Source organism: Girardinichthys multiradiatus, chromosome 11 (assembly GCF_021462225.1).
Source record: "Girardinichthys multiradiatus isolate DD_20200921_A chromosome 11, DD_fGirMul_XY1, whole genome shotgun sequence".
Lineage (NCBI taxonomy): Eukaryota > Metazoa > Chordata > Actinopteri > Cyprinodontiformes > Goodeidae > Girardinichthys > Girardinichthys multiradiatus.
The window spans coordinates 27,739,977-27,758,475 of NC_061804.1; the positions used below are offsets into that span (position 1 = coordinate 27,739,977).

Consider the following 18,499-nt stretch of genomic DNA (forward strand, 5'->3'; position numbering starts at 1 on the left):
TTACGATTTTTGGTACTATTTATTACAGATGAAAAATTTTCACAGATGTTTACTGAAAAAGATTTAGTTTTAAGAAAACTATCAACATGTTCTTGCTCTGAGCATTGCCCTTAAAACACTAACATTCTTCCACCTTTTGTTTAAAATTGTTTAAAAGTATAATGCATCATGGAATGATGTATAAGAAAATCTGTTTAAATCATTCTTGGAGGAACAAGCATTTTATACAAATTAATAATGTTGGTACCCATCTGGCGATTGTATGCCAGTGTTTCCAGTCCTACACAATCATTTTTGCATCAAATGATGATTGCTTTGTCCTTCTGAAATCATAAAACATAATCTGAATTGCTATATTGTGTTTTTATTTGTCAGGACTGCTTAAGTGTCTCTGCCACAAAACAAAACCCTGAAAGGCAACACACAAACACGAGGGGGTAAGCCACCACTGCTTAGAGCATGATTTTCAAGACAAAAATTTGTCATTAGAGCATCAACATTTAAGTTATTTGATTTAACATACTTTACTTTAGTCTCGATCGGTTTGCAATTGAATGAACTGTTCACTTAGAGAGCTATATTTTGGAAAGGACTGGTAATTTTGCTCCATCGCTATTTGTTCCTTTAGCAGTTTTTTTGGGGGGGTTTGAAAAGACGAGATAAATTTATACCCACCTTGGGGACGTTGTATCATATTAGCAAAATCAGGCTGACCCAGAGCTGACTTTAGCAGGTTCCAGGAAAACTCAACATATTACAGAAAAGTTGTTCTGTTTAATTCTTTTAAGCTTTTAACCTCCCTTCTGTTATGACGGATTTGGAAATGCTGACGGCTTTTTGGAAATTCCGGATTTAATGTTAGGATCCATATTCTCCTGGAAATACACATGGAGACTGATGTTTACAGTGACTATTGCTAACCACACAAGTAGCTAATATAAAAAAGACAGCTTAAAATGTCGACTTCGTAGTCATTTAGTTTCTGATGTAAAATAGACAAACCCTGTTTTACATCAACCTCTCTCACAAGGTCAACCTCTGCTTGACTCAAGGCAGGAAGGCTACAAAGAAATGTTAGATGCTGTTAGTAGTTATGTTTTCAAGAACATTTGAAATCTGGGAAAATATGTATCACTAGCTCCACAAAATGGCTTAGAGTGTTACAATAGTTTTACAATAGGAGATCAGAACTGGCACAGAATCTCTCTGCATCTCTACATTATAGCGAACAAAAAATGATTTCAAACAAAGTAATACCCAACACCTTTAGGATTTCTTTTTTAAAAACAAAAAGAAAATCTGAAAAAATGGAGACTGTTAAACATGCTCCACAATCCTATCTGAACAATGCTCAGTGGAAAGATTAATTTTGGCATGAAGGAAAGGGAGGAAAAGACAGGGCCTGGGAGAACATCCTGAACTTTGGGTGACACTGGACAATAAATATTTCTGTGCTAGACTGACTGCTTTCCCAACAAATGGATGTCAATTTTATGTCATCTTATGCATGTTATATTTACTTTAAAAAAATCAAGATCTGAAAAAAGAAAATTGGATTGATTTGTATTATGTGGTTAACACATATTCTCCTTACCCCTCCCTGTCTTTTCCTTTATCACAATGTCTCCTTCTCTTCCTGTGACCTTTATCATCTTGGCCACTAAAATCTACACCAAGTCTGGCTATCAAAAGCAGTGAGACTTCATCTAACTCAATGGTGAATTATTATGGTGAATTATCAGAGTTTCAGCGGACAGAAATGAACTACACATTAAATAACTGGACATGATTTGAACCCATTTGTTCTGAGATGCATTTGTTATGAATTGTTAACACATAAATAAACTGAATTGAATAAATAATTCTGCATACCTTACTGTGTTCTGTGCAAATATATATTTCCTTAACACAAAACTGTTTTTCTGTTTTAAACCATTGGGTCTGTGGTTTAATCCCCTTTCAGGTAGACCAAAAGGAATGCAGATGTAACACATTTTAATTTAATTTACATGTCATAAAGTGAAAAACTTTATGACATGTATCATCAAAGCAGATCTCATATAACAGTTTTATATTTACAGTGTGTTAACAGCAGCAGCAAACAACAAGGACAGTAGTTGAACCTTTGAACCATCACAGAGCTCCATATGAAGGATTTCTTACCTTCATCTGTCTATTCAAAACTTTCAGCTGTCGCTCTGCTTCAGCCTTCTGCTCCTCAAGCTTTTTGACAAGATCTGCAACAGCACAATTTAGGTCTTTTAGAAACAGCAAACCAAACGTAGAGTGTATAAAGCAGTCACTACTTTGCCAACAGTTTGATTATGGTGGAAAAACAGCAGCCAACACACACAACTCAGCATCTCTAATAAAAACAGTTCAGTGAATAGAACCATTGTTGAAGTACTATATAGTCCCTACAAAAATATTTTCAAACCAATATAATCTACCTTGATTTATAACAGTATTATAAACTGTTTTTACTTAATGTTAGCTGTGCTACAGTTTGCACTCCTTTGGATGATGCTTAAACAGTCCTCCTGGGAATAGTTCTGGGGCAGACTAAGCCTAAATAATCCAACAGCCCAGCAGTAATTCCTACATGTATGTATGTGTAAATCTTTAACTTTTGTTGGAACTGCAAGCAGACTTTCTGTTTTTTCATTCTTTATGACTATTTATAAAGTATTTCTAATGTTTACACCACCATCACTGTATTGTGCATATGCCTAGCATTTTAACGTTGTCCGAAGATAAATAAATAAATAAATAGATAAATAATAGCTAAAGCTAACTTGCAAAAGATTTTTTATGTCATGTTGGAATTTTTCGTGACATGAGCATCGCAACTTAGGGAACCCAGATATCCCATGTACATGGTCCAGTACAACAAAAGGCATGCAAGTGCTACTCAAGTGTTACAGCGATGATTCTTTAATAGTCTAACACTACACTATGCAGACGCTCCGTCTGGACTGTGGCTTCATCTGACGGCAGTAAGATCGCCTTTCTGATTACTTTAGCTAATTATCACTACATCACTTAGGGACCCTCAGAAACTGTGTATGGAGCATTGAACTTTCAGCCCAAGATGGTCAGGTGATCATTAAGGATAGGCAAAAATAAAGATATGATGACAGTAAAAGCAATTCTCTATTATGCTGATGCAGTATCCCACTCTAAATTGCAGATGGACACAGCCCACTAAAATCTTTTAGGTACAACACAAATAATTTTTCTGATCTGCACGTTCTTTTAACTGGACAATCTTGGCCCTCATGGCAAAGAGTTTGGACACTGCTGATCTAGACCAACATAAACTGCCTCTTTGGATATGCTAACATAAGTGGGAAAATAAGAAACAGTTGACCAGCAGCTTTACTGCCCCTTCCACAAGTACAACTGAAATACTCCAAAACAATACCAGATTCATGAAGTTGTTGAACAACAGGAGAGCTATTTCAGTGACAGACTGCTTCAAGCTCCGCTCCCAGCAAATCCAATAAACTGTTTACATCCCTGCGGGTATTTGTACAGTTTTCCAATTTTTGTTATAGTCTGTTTTCCTTGCACTAATATTAATAATTTAATAATATTTTTTTTTTTATTTTGCTTATCTGCTTTTTAAATAAGTGTACTGTTTTTTTTTGTCATGTTGTAAATTTGATCCTAATGTACAGTCTCTTAATTTAATTAAATTTTTTTTTGCCATCTTTATGTGTATCAACATGCCTTTCACTTTGCTGGTGATACACCTGAATTTTTCTACAGAGGGGCAATAAAGGATATTTCTATTTAATTCTATTCTATTCATGGCTTCTAATTGCATTTATAACTGCAGGTTAAGACTCCACACAACAGTGCAAAAGTAAAAAGCCTGTTATTACTACATACTTTCCATATCCAGGACAGCCTGGTTGGTATGACAATTGACAGCCCTCTGCTGCTCCACCTGGTCCTCCAGCTCAAAAATGGTCTCCTTCATTTCCTTCACTTGGTTCTCTGCTTGAACTCCAGCTTCCTCCAGGGAAGTTATTCTGTTGCTCAGTTCCTGCTCTCTTTTCTCAGCCTTCTCCTGAACCTGCTGGCATGAGGCCTCCACCTGTGTATGGACAACATGTTTATAGAAGCTAAGTACACAGTCACTAAAAACCTAAACTTGAAGTTTATGTGACATTGTGAGCTTATTCCAATGTATTAAATGTATGGCATCTATAGGCACTCTAAGCCATTTTGTAGTGTTGCTGTTTCTAGATACATCTAAAGGTTTGACAGGGCTGTTTCACTCAATCTTCAATCTTAATTCCAAGTCAAGTTAAAGACATACATAAACATCAACTAAACAGAAAGAAAACAGTCTTATTTACTCCAGCTATTGAAGCTTAAGTCACAGCGCAATTATTGTTATTGCTTTGGGAGACACATATCTGTGAGAATAATATACTAAAAGCAGTAAATGATGTAGCCACTTGGGACGCTCTGACAACCATGTGGCTGTGATAGATTAAGATGCTTGTCTGGGAAGTTATGGAGTCACCTCATTTGCACATCCAGTTGGCAGAGGACAGCTGTATGACTCAAGGGGTCATACACTGGTAAAAACCTCTAGCCATGCTGTTGGCACCTCCGTCACCTCCCAAAATAATGACTTTCTTCAGCTAAAGGAGACACACCTCACTGTAGAACCATTACCAACCCTGACTCACTGCTGTTTGCTGTTCTGCAGGGGAAAACCAACAAGCCTTGAAACACAGGATTACAATTTAAGTGAGCATAAATATTATGTACTGATGTGTCTGCCTATCCATATTTCCTGACTCAGTTACCAGGCAGAAGTTAACAGAGCAAATGCAGCGCTGGTTAAAAATCTACATGCACAAGCCATGGGCATTAATGTCACATTAAGTTTTGGGTTTAATCAATAAACTTTTAACCATTATTTTTCCACAGTGAAATTAGCATACAATATAAAATATCAATAATAATAAAAAAAAAACTAGCTTTGACGTTTGTTAGGGATCTTTGTCCTGATGAGACACCCAATTGTGTCTATATTTTAACCATCTGACACAAACGGTCATCCCCAGAATAAAAGGGAAGTGGTTAGAACTAGAGGAGAATGATAGTAGGACAACTCGAGATCTGTGATAATGTTGTTGAAAGTGGCAATGACAATATGACATGTGAAAAATAAAGTAAAAAGTATTAACGTCTTTCTGCGTTGGGTTGATGGCAAACGTTGACAGCAAATAGGTAGACTATCCAGCTAAAATTAGGTTTGTGAATTGAAAAACAATGTTTTATTGAAAAAGTGTCTAAAGTGACATTTTACGTCAGCCTTTGCCTCAAGCGGAGGAGTTTAAGTGTCCTGGCATTTTGGATGGAGCAGAGGATGGATGGACATCGCCATTAATGTGGGCGTTGTTTTGGTTTGTTGTGATGAAGCCAGAAGGCTTTTAATTAACCAGTCTGTTCAAGTTTTGACTCAACTGTGGTCATAGAAAAATGGATCAGGACAGAAAGAGCAAGATCCTGGATATAAATGGCTGAAAATACCTTATTCCATAAGGTGGCCAGGCTCAGCATAAAACCTGATTCATGCTCGCCTTTTCTGTCCTCATGCACAGCGTCTTGCGACAGAAGTGCACACAAGCGCTGTGCAAGTGACCTTTGCCAAACAGGAAGAACACCAATACGCACGGTCGTTTTTACAAACATATCCACGTTTAAATAAAAACAGGGGGGAAGTAAATGTTTCAGAAATGTTTAGTAGACTTCTAAAAACAAACACTTGTGAAATTAAACTATATAATTAGCATTGTATTAAGATCGCACTTCCTCTATTCTTCTTTTTCTGCTACCTGTTGTTGGGGACAGACTGTATTCTCTCTAGAGCAGGGGTTGGCAACCTTTAGTACCAAAAGAGCCATTCTGCTCCCTCTTCCACCAAAGAAAAATTGTCTGAGAACGCAAAAAGATAACCCAGCTAATAAAATCAAATAAATGTTATCTTTCCCAAAATAATTCTACAAAAAGATGTGCAGTGTGCATGTGTAGGCCTACTTTAAAATAAATTAAACATTGAACTACACAGGCATTTTTAAGTTCTTCTTGTATTTGTATAAAATTAAAATAAAACATAGCCCACTTTAATATAAAAAATTCTTAGTTGCAGCTTAGCTGTTTTAACAAAGTAAACACAAAATTAAAAAAGATTTTTGACAAGTCCATTTCAGTGCTCTCATCCTCTCCGGGTTTCTTTCGCGGCCAGTAATCAAGCGAAGCACCTGAACATACAAAAAAAAATACCGACATCAACCCCACGTCTAAACTATCTTATTTTAAGTAATTGCAAATTAAATGCTAGTGTTCATACCCATTAAATGTGACTTCTGTTTCTGAAGCTCCATGCTGATCTTCCCTATGTCGAGGTTGTAAGATGTGACTTTGAGACTTTGATCTTCACACAGGACTATAGGCTCCCATTTGTAAATTTGGAGCGATATTTGGACTTTACACAAGTAAGTGTCGTTGGCAATGAAGTCAAAAGAATTTGTTCAGGCAGAAATAAACTCTCTGTTTTCTTCTGAGATATTTCTTTTTTGGGATGTATACATAGTTAGCTTACGGCATGGGTCGGAACCTCAAGAAGCCATCTGCAGGAAAAGGCAAGGGCTATAGATGTGGATGAGACGTATGTTTTGACTGACCTTTTTAAAATCCATTAATGTATCACCTCAAACTCCAACATAACTATGCATCAAAATAATAACAGATGATTTTATATATAAATATATAAATATATATATATATATATATATATAAATATATATATATATATATATATATATATATATATATATATAAATATATATATATATATATATATATAAATATATATATATATATATAAATATATATATATATATATATATAATGAATTAACAAATTTATTATTTTTTAGATTTATTTATTTATTTTCCTTTTGTCAAAGCCAAGGGATCCACAAAAAGGAGGCTGAAGAGCAGCGGGTTGTGGACCCCTGCTCTAAAAGGAATAGATAACTGCGTCTTGAGAGATACAATGAGGAATGCAGTCATTCGCATGGAGCTTGAAGTAGAGTCCCTGCTTTGAAAGGAGTCAGTTTTGGTGGTTTGACATATTGATCAGGGTGCCTTCTGGACACCTCACTTAGGAAGAATTATGTTCACATCCCACCAGCTGTATATTCCGGGGCAAACAGATTATACTGGAGGGACTATATATATATAATTTCTAGCCAGGAAAAACATTGGCATTTCCCCGGTATGAGATGGAGAGTGCAGGAGTTTGAGTCTGGATTTCCCTATTCTACCTGTTCCCTCTGCAACCTAATCTCGGATAAGCGGGCAGATGGCTAGATGGAAGTATGTTGTTTCTGGCCAACATCTGTTGTTCAGGTAATGAAACAGTTTAGTTTTAGTTCCTAATAACTTTACCACAATATCACTTCTAAAACAGAACCTGAATGCCTGGAACTTCATTTATTAACCAACATTTATTGCCTTCCAAGCCTTTCCTCACAATATGTATATTGAGTCCAGTGATACTGAGATGACTATAAATTTAAACAACATTAAACAGTTGGTTGGGTGGGGGTGATTGTTGTTTACAGATGTCCTACACAACAGTAATTACAAACGTAAAATATTTGAAATTGCAGACATATACCGTAAATCTGCTGGAAATAAGAAGAAACACCGTAACTTACTTACATTAAATACCCCTCACCCTTCCGAAGCTAATCTTCATCATTGTCTTCCATTTCCATGTCACTGGTCTACTTAATGTTGACCAAAATTTCCAAACCGGTAATTTTCCAGTGCTTTTTGAACAGTTTGTTCACAGAGTGAGCCATGTCTAAGGGACCTTTAAATGTCAACGTATTTGTAAAACTTGAAGTTTTTGTGCAAAACTCATTTGGGGAATTGTTTTGTGAACATTAAAGCCTCCTCCTCTAAATGATTAAAAATAAATAAACCTGGCGGCATTTGACCTAGTTTTAGAGACGGTTAAAAATGCTTGATTTACTTTTTCATAACGGTACTGGTATGCTCGGGCTTAAGGGAAAGGCCACTAGTGCCACAAAATTAACAAAAAAACTGATTTGGAAGAGAAAACTAATATTAAGCGTATGGATTGGCTCTGACCACAACCATAGTAAGAAGTGGTCAACTATGCCTAAAAATAGGGTCCATGGTAGGCAACCAAGTAATTTAATTCAACTCTAGAAATGCCAGAAGTAATATTTTTGAAGTACTGATCTTCTCACTTGACTAAAAGTATTGACTTTTCTACCCACCTCTGGTCTTGGGAAATAATCGTACATAAAGCTGCAGACATAGGACCTGTGACAAACATGGTGGCATATTTGATACATAACAATCAAAAGGTACCCACCATAGCTGCAGCAGGACCGATAGAAATTATTAAACATTTCTCAATTAGGATCAACACATAATTAACATAAGATAAAATACAATACAAAAAATACACCACAGTAAGTAAATACTGAACAAGAGACGCAAGAGGTAATAGATTAAAATAGATCAAATAGTGAGGTTATAGTGAGGAGAACATAATCCTAAAAAACACAAAAACAACTAGTGTCAGTATGTAAACTTGACCCCCCCCTACCTTTGACACCGTGGCTCTCACATGCTCGGCCTCAGCTTGGGTCTTGAGCAGCTCCTGTCTCAGCTCCGTCAGCTCCATCTCCAGCTTGTCTCTCTCAGAGTGGGCAGTCTTCAGCAAGTTCTGCAGCTCAGTGCTGTCACTGGTACTCTGCATGGCCTTCAGCTCACCAACCTTTTGCCTCTCTATATCCACCTGTGCCTTGAACCTACTGTTGTCCAGTCTGAGACACTCTGCTGTTGCTTTGTGTTCCTCCGCAGCTTGCAATGCTTGACCACTGCTTTCCACCTCCTTGTCAAGCTGGTCCTGCAGCCTGTCTAGCTCCTCTTTGAGGCAGCAGACTTGAGCCTGAGCCTCCTGGTGTTCCTCTTCCAGAGCCCTCAAACTGCCTGTCAGTTGCTGCTGGATGTCCACCAGTTTTTCTCGTTCAAATCGAGAGCTCTCCACCAGCTCAGCATACCTCTGCTCCAGCTCTGCAAGCCGAGGCCCTTGGCTCCCTAGCTCCTGCTCCCTTTGGGCCTGAGCCTGAGCTTGCTCCTGAATTCTGAGAGCAAGTGTTTCATTCTGCTGGGCAAGCACCTCCAGACGATCTCTCTGCTGTTGAAGCGATGTCTGCAGAAGGCGTTTTTCCTCAGTAAGACGCTCATTCTCAGCAGTTAGCTCCTGCACCACCTGTTGCTGGTCAGCCAGCTCCTGCAGGGTTGCCTGCAGCTCCTCTGCAGTGCTGTGATGGCTCTCTTCCATCTTGTGAATCTGTTCTGTTAATCTCCGCACGGACACATCCTGACCTCCTGAACTATTTACTGTGACAGCTTCTCCACTGACACTACTACTCCCTGATTCTGAGCGGGATGGGATCTTCTCAAACTCTGAGGAGTCTGGTGATGGTGACTCCTTGGAAATGTCGGTGCTGGAGGAGACAGAGGTTTTGAGTGAGCTGGCAGTGGAGATGATTGTGTCCTTTAGAGAAGCTGAATGGTCTGAAGGGACACCATTCACCAAGGTAATGGTTGAGGATTTGGTCTTTTTATTAGAAAGAGGAGAACCCTCCAAGAAAAGCAGCTTCTCCTTCAGTCCCTGATTCTCTTCTCTTAGTGCTGCCAACTCTCTCTGAAATATTCCATTCTTCTCTCTAAGCTCCCTAACCAGGACAAGGGCTTCAGCCACCTGCCCCTGCTCATGATCAGCAACATGCTCTTGGTGTGAAACAGAGCTAGGAGAGGGTAAAGATGAAGTAGGTGAGGTTTTATTCTTGCAGCGCTGCAACTCTGTCCTCAAATTGCTGATCTCCAAGTCCTTCGCCTTAGCTTCGGCGAGAAGCTCTTTCACTTGGCTCTCCAGGAGGCCCCTTTCCTGGCTCTCCACATCTGCACGGGTCTTGGTTGAGCTACGGGTCTGCTTTGCCAAGGTGGAAAGACTGGAGGTGCTGGAACTGGTAACTATTCTTTTAGTAGAAGAGCTCTTTAGTCGATCTCGGAGAGAAACCTGATCTCTTGTTATAGAAGAGGGGATTTCTCTTGGAGCAGGGATTCCTGACTTCTTGGGCGTCTGTGCACCTGCAACACAAAAACCAAAAGTAGCAGGCATTTAATCAGGTCCACGGCGTGAATTTTAACAGCTTTTGTGCAAAATAAGCATGTTTAACACCATACATAAAGCAATTCAAATTGCTTTCAAGAAAAACGGAAAACAGAAAAAAAAGAAAGAAAAACAAAAACTAAAAAATACCTAAGACATAACAAAAAGTACTGATAAAATAAAGTTTAGCCTTTACAGGAATGCTGTATTTTTCTGTTTTATTTAAATTAGCCAACCGTTTCTGCTCCTTTCAGGTTTTCAGACAGTATGGTATAGAGCTGAGGAGTATACAAACTAAAAGTTTGCCATTCCTCTTTTCTTGCTTTTTCTAGTTTTCTAGAGGTGCACAATATACAGGTCCTTCTCAAAATATTAGCATATTGTGATAAAGTTCATTATTTTCCATAATGTCATGATGAAAATTTAACATTCATATATTTTAGATTCATTGCACACTAACTGAAATATTTCAGGTCTTTTATTGTCTTAATACGGATGATTTTGGCATACAGCTCATGAAAACCCAAAATTCCTATCTCACAAAATTAGCATATTTCATCCGACCAATAAAAGAAAAGTGTTCAAATAATCATGTACAGTTATGCACTCAATACTTGGTCGGGAATCCTTTTGCAGAAATGACTGCTTCAATGCGGCGTGGCATGGAGGCAATCAGCCTGTGGCACTGCTGAGGTCTTATGGAGGCCCAGGATGCTTCGATAGCGGCCTTTAGCTCATCCAGAGTGTTGGGTCTTGAGTCTCTCAACGTTCTCTTCACAATATCCCACAGATTCTCTATGGGGTTCAGGTCAGGAGAGTTGGCAGGCCAATTGAGCACAGTGATACCATGGTCAGTAAACCATTTACCAGTGGTTTTGGCACTGTGAGCAGGTGCCAGGTCGTGCTGAAAAATGAAATCTTCATCTCCATAAAGCTTTTCAGCAGATGGAAGCATGAAGTGCTCCAAAATCTCCTGATAGCTAGCTGCATTGACCCTGCCCTTGATAAAACACAGTGGACCAACACCAGCAGCTGACACGGCACCCCAGACCATCACTGACTGTGGGTACTTGACACTGGACTTCTGGCATTTTGGCATTTCCTTCTCCCCAGTCTTCCTCCAGACTCTGGCACCTTGATTTCCGAATGACATGCAGAATTTGCTTTCATCCAAAAAAAGTACTTTGGACCACTGAGCAACAGTCCAGTGCTGCTTCTCTGTAGCCCAGGTCAGGCGCTTCTGCCGTTGTTTCTGGTTCAAAAGTGGCTTGACCTGGGGAATGCGGCACCTGTAGCCCATTTCCTGCACACGCCTGTGCACGGTGGCTCTGGATGTTTCTACTCCACACTCAGTCCACTGCTTCCGCAGGTCCCCCAAGGTCTGGAATCGGCCCTTCTCCACAATCTTCCTCAGGGTCCGGTCACCTCTTCTCGTTGTGCAGCGTTTTCTGCCACACTTTTTCCTTCCCACAGACTTCCAACTGAGGTGCCTTGATACAGCACTCTGGGAACAGCCTATTCGTTCAGAAATTTCTTTCTGTGTCTTACCCTCTTGCTTGAGGGTGTCAATAGTGGCCTTCTGGACAGCAGTCAGGTCGGCAGTCTTACCCATGATTGGGGTTTTGAGTGATGAACCAGGCTGGGAGTTTTAAAGGCCCCAGGAATCTTTTGCAGGTGTTTAGAGTTAACTTGTTGATTCAGATGATTAGGTTCATAGCTCGTTTAGAGACCCTTTTAATGATATGCTAATTTTGTGAGATAGGAATTTTGGGTTTTCATGAGCTGTATGCCAAAATCATCCGTATTAAGACAATAAAAGACCTGAAATATTTCAGTTAGTGTGCAATGAATCTAAAATATATGAATGTTAAATTTTCATCATGACATTATGGAAAATAATGAACTTTATCACAATATGCTAATATTTTGAGAAGGACCTGTATTGGTAATATATGGTCATCGCAATATCAGTGTGTGCAATATTCATATAGCACAGGACTGTTTCGCATGATACAATTATTGGCATATATCACAACAGATATCATCATATTTACCAATATTATCGCCATTGCAAGATTTGCTCATATTGTGCAGCCCTTGTTTAGTTATTTGGTCCATGCTTAACAATAAAATCATGCAGCATTGTTTCTGTCCTGCTAATTCTTTCAATTGTTTTATGATGGCAGGAGGAGGATGGTGAAAATGTATGTCTGAGAACATAACTACACCCTGGTTTCAGGCATGCTCTGTAATTTTAACTTTACAGTGTTTAGCTGAGAGCTGATCTGTAACTTTTGTGTTTTTTTCTGCATTAACATGGAGAAAATCGTCCTATCCACTCACTGATTTTATGAAAACAATTACTACTCTGTAAGGTTAAAATGTTTTAATAAAACAAAAATTTATCTCAATAATAAAATCTTTATAGCAGCTAAAACAAAAGGAAAAAGTAGATCAAAGGTACAAGAGGTATGGTGACATCTTGTAGCATACATTTATTTTCAAAAAAACATCATCATTAGGGATTATATTCAGAATCTTTACCTAAACGTCACCATGCAAAATGCAAAAGATTAGATACATGTATGATTTTTGCTTTATTGAATAAATGTAAAAAAGGAACTCATTGAAATGGAAATCTGCCACTGCTGTTAACCTCTTAAGCCCAAGAGTCCCTTACAAGGGGGCTTGGCCTCTTTAGCTGGTAGCTGACTAACTCTGAGACTGACACACATATGTCCAGATCTTCATCTGAGATTCATGTACAAAGTATCTACTTCATTCTTATATCCACTGACCACAGCTCAAACGCCATGTAAAAAAGCACGCAGATAGCCAAAATACAACTTATGACCAAGAACTGTTTTGCAGAGTGGCATGATTCAAAGTGAACTGTTTTTCATTTTCTCTATTCACCCTTTTTCATTATAGTTTGTTTGTATATATAGTTTGGAATTAGAGTGTGAAAATAAAGGGTGCTGAAAAAATTAAAATTGTGTTGTTTTTTTTAAAACTGTAGTTTTATGACCAAATATATAATAGCAACCCACATTTACAATTTCAAGAATAAATTCACAATTCAATAATTGTTCCAAACTGTGCCAAAGTTTGCCAAAACGGCACAGTAGAAGGTCTGCCTGGATTGTTTCAGTCTAAACATGTATAACTTTTCAACTGCTTGTTGTGTTGACACCAGACTGCCTACAGATGTCACTCAGATGTTGTAGTTACAATTTATTGTGTTTAGTTCCTTCTTTACTGCAAGAGTAAGAGGTTTTGTAATTAAACATTTGTTTTTTGTAGGCAGAAATGTATTTTTTCGCCATTTAAACTTCATTTACTCAGGTCCAGAATAATTTCTGTTTTTGAACCTTTCTGTTAGTTGATACCAATATTAGCAGTTTAGACATTGTACAAGTTGAAAAATGCCTTGTAAAGTATGAGTATGCACTTTTGAGAAAATAGACCCTCAGGCTTAAGAGGTTAAATGAGATCAGATTGTTAATCAGCAAGTTGTATTTCAAGAAAGTAGTGACACTAAAAACAAAGGGTTATTAGTATCAACATTCAGCTGTGTTGGAGTCATGAATAGAAAGTACGTCACATTCATACTTGCATTAATGAGCACCAGAGTCACTGTAGTCCAGTCACATATTGTTTTCTGTTTGGACAACATCACATCTGCCTGGCTCTGTGTTGGTGTCTGAAGCCACTCACAGCTGTAGTAGAACCTGACTTTGGCATTTCAGAAAGCATCAATGTGGGTCACGGGGATGAACCTTTTGCAGATCCTTTTATATATATATAATATAAAGAGTATTTACTGACGCCCGGCATGAGCGGGGTGCTTCCTGAAAATGCTGTATTGTTTGTTTTCAGACCATCAGCAAACAGCAGTGTAGACAACAGAAGTGCTTGTTTCAAAGGATGACAACGGTCCCTGTGCACATGGAGTATTCAGACACAAAACAGCTAAAGCAGTGCCTGGACAAAGACAGCAGTGTGTGCATCACATTCCCACATCATCATTAAACCCACAAAGCAAAAGGCAAACAGACAGCCTGTGTCAGGAGATAGGCAGCACATCTTCCTGATTAACACTGTCACACATTTTCAGTAAACACATCCATGCACGCACAATCCTCGAACAAATGGCCCAGTTTGGAATGGAAATCCTATCCCCCTGTGGAGTAGTCTGCCATTGATAGAGACTTTGCACAGAGTATCCACTTATCGAGCAGGCAAGAGCTGCCAACCTCGGCACGTTTCTAGAGCACAGAGCTGTTTAACATTCCTGCAGTGAGAGACTGTGGCTGAAGGTCGAAAGGCTTCATATTAATAAATTTAAAAATATGTATAGATATATCCATCTTTAATAAACAATCAGCGTACAGATTTATGGTCTGAATGGCATGGCATCCGACAAAAACCAGATACATCACTGAAGGCACTTTAAAGATCCAATGGGTACCATTAAACATCCACAGTTACTTATGTCTGAAATTCACTGGAGGAAATTTCATTTGTGGCAGAATGAGGCCAATGTGTGCACCTAAATTATGCACTCTTCTAGAAGATGTAAATGCTAAGTCAGCAAGGTGGTATAAATGACTCTTTACTGTGCATTAGAGGAAGCCAATGAAAGTGTGACGCACCTAAAGGCTCATGCCAGTTTCATAAGCGGTTTTTATAGCTGCAATTAGAAGAGGTTCCAAATTGACAGAGATAATGCACTAATTAAAAATAGCATATTTTATCACGTATAAGTGACAGCAAATGTTGAACATCTGAATTCATTTGTTTTTGCACAAGGAGATTGAGGTTTTAGTAATACTAGACATGCTAATACCTAAAATAAGATGGAAAAGGTGTTGCCTTTGTTTTAAAATATTAGTGAAGCCTTGCTTTAAATTGCTGTTTAAATTTCATCTGCTGAAATCAGCATTGCAGGGTCACAGCCTAACAAAAAAGAGATCAGAAATAGACTCAAAAATCCTGGTTGTTGAATGTCCCTTTGGTTTTCTAATGCTTTTAATGACTGTAAGCCACAAGTAAAGTCACTGATCATTAGATCACACACTTTTATAACCCTGACATCACCACAGCTGCTCATGTGCACAAAGAAATGTCACCAATGTTTCTCTCCAATTTCTTCAAGAGAAACAAAATACATGCTACCAAAGTTCTGCAGCTGTTTTCAAGAAGGTGGCTATATTTATTTTTATTATCTTTAAATAAAATCTGCAACTCTGCAGGGCAACAAATAACACTAGAGAGCAGACAGAGCTCAGAATAAATTTGACTTAAACTCAAGAAAGAAAGAAGGAAAGAAAGAAGGAAGGACAGCTGTACAGTACAGCTAAGATGCTAGTGAAAGAGACAATTAAGCTCAAACTGCTGTGGAGCTGCTCTGAGGTCATCTTTGAAAGACATCTAGGAGAGTTTGCCCAGACCATAGCCTTGCGTTACTTTGCTCACTTAGTGTTATTGGAAATGATTCTACATTCTCTCCTGATTAGAAAACTATGTTTACCAAAATTATACATATAGCGCAAATAAAACAAGTAATACAAACAATACAAACCCCCATATTAAAAGATGGGGAGATAGGGCAGGGCTACTAAGAGGCAACCATTGTAGGCTTCTCATAAAAAGCCAAGAAGGCGCACCAAGCTCTGTAAAATCTATTCACTGAATCACTAATAATATATAAACTTTTTTCCAAAACAATAAACATAAAACCCCTAATTTAGTATCGGTGAGAGGGAGGGACAGAATCCTTCCACTGAAGTAACAGCTCTTCGAGCCAGTGAAGATAAAAAAGTTAACTCTCTAAGTTTGGATTCAGGTAAATCCAAATTTGGGTTAACACCAAACATGGCACAGAGGGGGTTTAATTTAAGATATCAGAAATAGTCTGAAAGACTGACACCTAAAAATGTACTAGGGAGGGGCAGGATCAATACATGTAAAACAGAGAAGCAGGTTTAGCTCTTCATCACATCACTTCATTTGGGTATATGCGTGCCTTGCAACAGTTTCAAATATTTCGAATAGTGGCTGTTAGTTAACACGGAAGCAAGAGAGTTAGCAAACAGGAGTTTAATCCAGAAACAGAAAACAGGACTTAAACCAAACTTTTCTAAAGTAAAAAACCAACCGGTCCCACTCAACCCTAATGAACACCTTTTCAGCCTCCACTGTGACAAGACATGCAGGCACTCTATGGTTTGCAGAATAAATAATGTTAAATAGCCACCACATACTATACGTTTATGACGTTTGACAAATCCAATTTGGTCGGATAAAATTATAGATGGGAGAGTATCCTCCAATCTGCGGCATAGTACCTCTGCCAAAACTTTAACATACGTATATAATAAACAGATAGGCCTACAATTTAGTGTGTCTTTGTCCTTTAACAGCAGGGAGATAAAGGCCTGGTTACATGAAGGAGCAAAAACTGTACACAAAAAAGAAGTAAGCTCAGCAAAAAATCTTGATGTGGGTCTCCCGTCTTGCGAAATGGAAGGTACCTTAATAGAATTAAAAACGTTCTCCATTGCATTTAAGTCCCTTGTAGGGTCAGATGTACTTTGAGTGTCCCCATTGTTTGTCCTAACACCAGGTATGAGTTGCTTAGCTCTCATTCCACAAAGCTGATTGGCCAAGAGTTTACCTATTTTCTCACCATGCTCATAAAAGTCCTCTTTACTTCTAATTAAATAGCCCTCCACTTGGTGAGAAAAGAAAAGGTTAAATTCATTCTGTAGTTTTAATCTTTGTTTATGCATATTCTTTATGCGAATATTGTTAATTTTAACTTAAAAAATTTTGGTTAGAAATGTCCTTTTGTTTTAATTTTGCAAACTTTCTTTTGATTGCAGTAAAAAATATATATAATTTTGCCCCAAAGGAATGCCTTTATTGCCTCCCAGAAAGTGTTGCTGCACGTACCTGGTGTTGTATTCTGGCCCAGTTTTAATTTTTGACAAAATGATTGTGTTAAATTTTTCATCAGTGAAAAAATCCCAGGTTAATGGAAGTGCAGTCAAACAGAGAATCAAAAAAGGAATTCAACATACAATCCCTAATCCATAACCCCAGTTTGCACTGAACAACAACCAACTGATGAACTCATGAGTTCTAATAATTGCCTGAAATGTTGTGGCAGTGCACCTAAATGAGAAAGCTAGGCAAACCAGTGCAACCAGTCAGGGTGGAGCGCTGTTACAGGCTAGCTTACTAATGAGAAGCCACATGTAGATTTTCTTTTAACCTTTGCAGCAACAACTACATTAGCACGATTACTGTCATTGGGTTGGTCTTTATATATATATATATATTATTTTAGTCATCTATCCCTCAAAGTCTTGGTCTGGGCATGCTCTGGTCTTGACTCAACTCTAGCTCTATGTATCAAAATCAAAATTACAGTAAAAAAATGTTATCAATAACAACAGTCTAATAAGCAAATGAAATAAATGTTGCTTTTCTGTTTTACATAAAAGCTATTAAATTATGTTAAAAATGTTTTAAACCATGAAGCTTGAAGTCATCATAGACTGAGATATTTTACTGGCCCATGCCTAAAACTATTTCTTCAGCTTCAGTGAATCCAATAGAGCATGACACCAATATTTCTTAAAGCTCTGCAAAGACAGATATTTCTCTTCTGGTGCTAAGCTATTAAATACTAATGCAGATAAGCATTAGCTTAATTTAGTGCATACTTTAATGTATAGCTCGGTTTAGTAATTCCCTCTACTAGGCATTAAATCTGTAAAAATTAGGGAATGGGCCGTTACACGGCTCATAGAGAACTAGTGCTCCTCTAGCAACAAATAAACCCATGTGCCGTCTGAGCAGCTTTTACCGATGACAGCACACAATTATCAACAAAACAGATTGACAGAGGCTGAACATATGCAGATAGTAGCCTACATTACTGGCATGAAATAATTACCTTAATGTTAAAAGGCCAACATCCAGTAACCCAAATGCATTTGTTTATTTATTAAAGGTCATTTCCTAAGTCACTGCACGGTACAGGCTTCATTGTTCCTAATGAAAATGAGCTTTCAAATCACAGCAAGAGCCTTTTGTCTGGATGGTGTCCAGCACCAGCCGGATAGCTGCAGCCAGCATACCAGCCTGTCAAAAGGTGACAGAGTGCACTGTGAGCAAGTGTGGAGAGACTTCAATTTACAGAAGGGGAGGGTGATGGTAGAGGAGTCATGATGAATTA

The 18,499-nt window shown here is 38.2% G+C and overlaps 1 protein-coding gene across 3 annotated transcripts in view; it reads right to left on the bottom strand.

Annotated features, from left to right (window-relative positions):
• specc1 (sperm antigen with calponin homology and coiled-coil domains 1) overlaps window positions 1–18,499 on the bottom strand; it is a 119,442-nt gene that overhangs the window by 57,260 nt on the left and 43,683 nt on the right. For all 3 annotated transcript variants that reach the window (XM_047379009.1, XM_047379010.1, XM_047379011.1), the window contains 3 exons: window positions 8,677–10,229; window positions 3,895–4,102; window positions 2,164–2,237 (listed from right to left, as the gene is read on the bottom strand). In XM_047379009.1, the coding sequence (XP_047234965.1) occupies window positions 2,164–2,237; window positions 3,895–4,102; window positions 8,677–10,229 (1,835 nt within the window). The remainder of the gene's footprint in view (window positions 1–2,163; window positions 2,238–3,894; window positions 4,103–8,676; window positions 10,230–18,499) is intronic.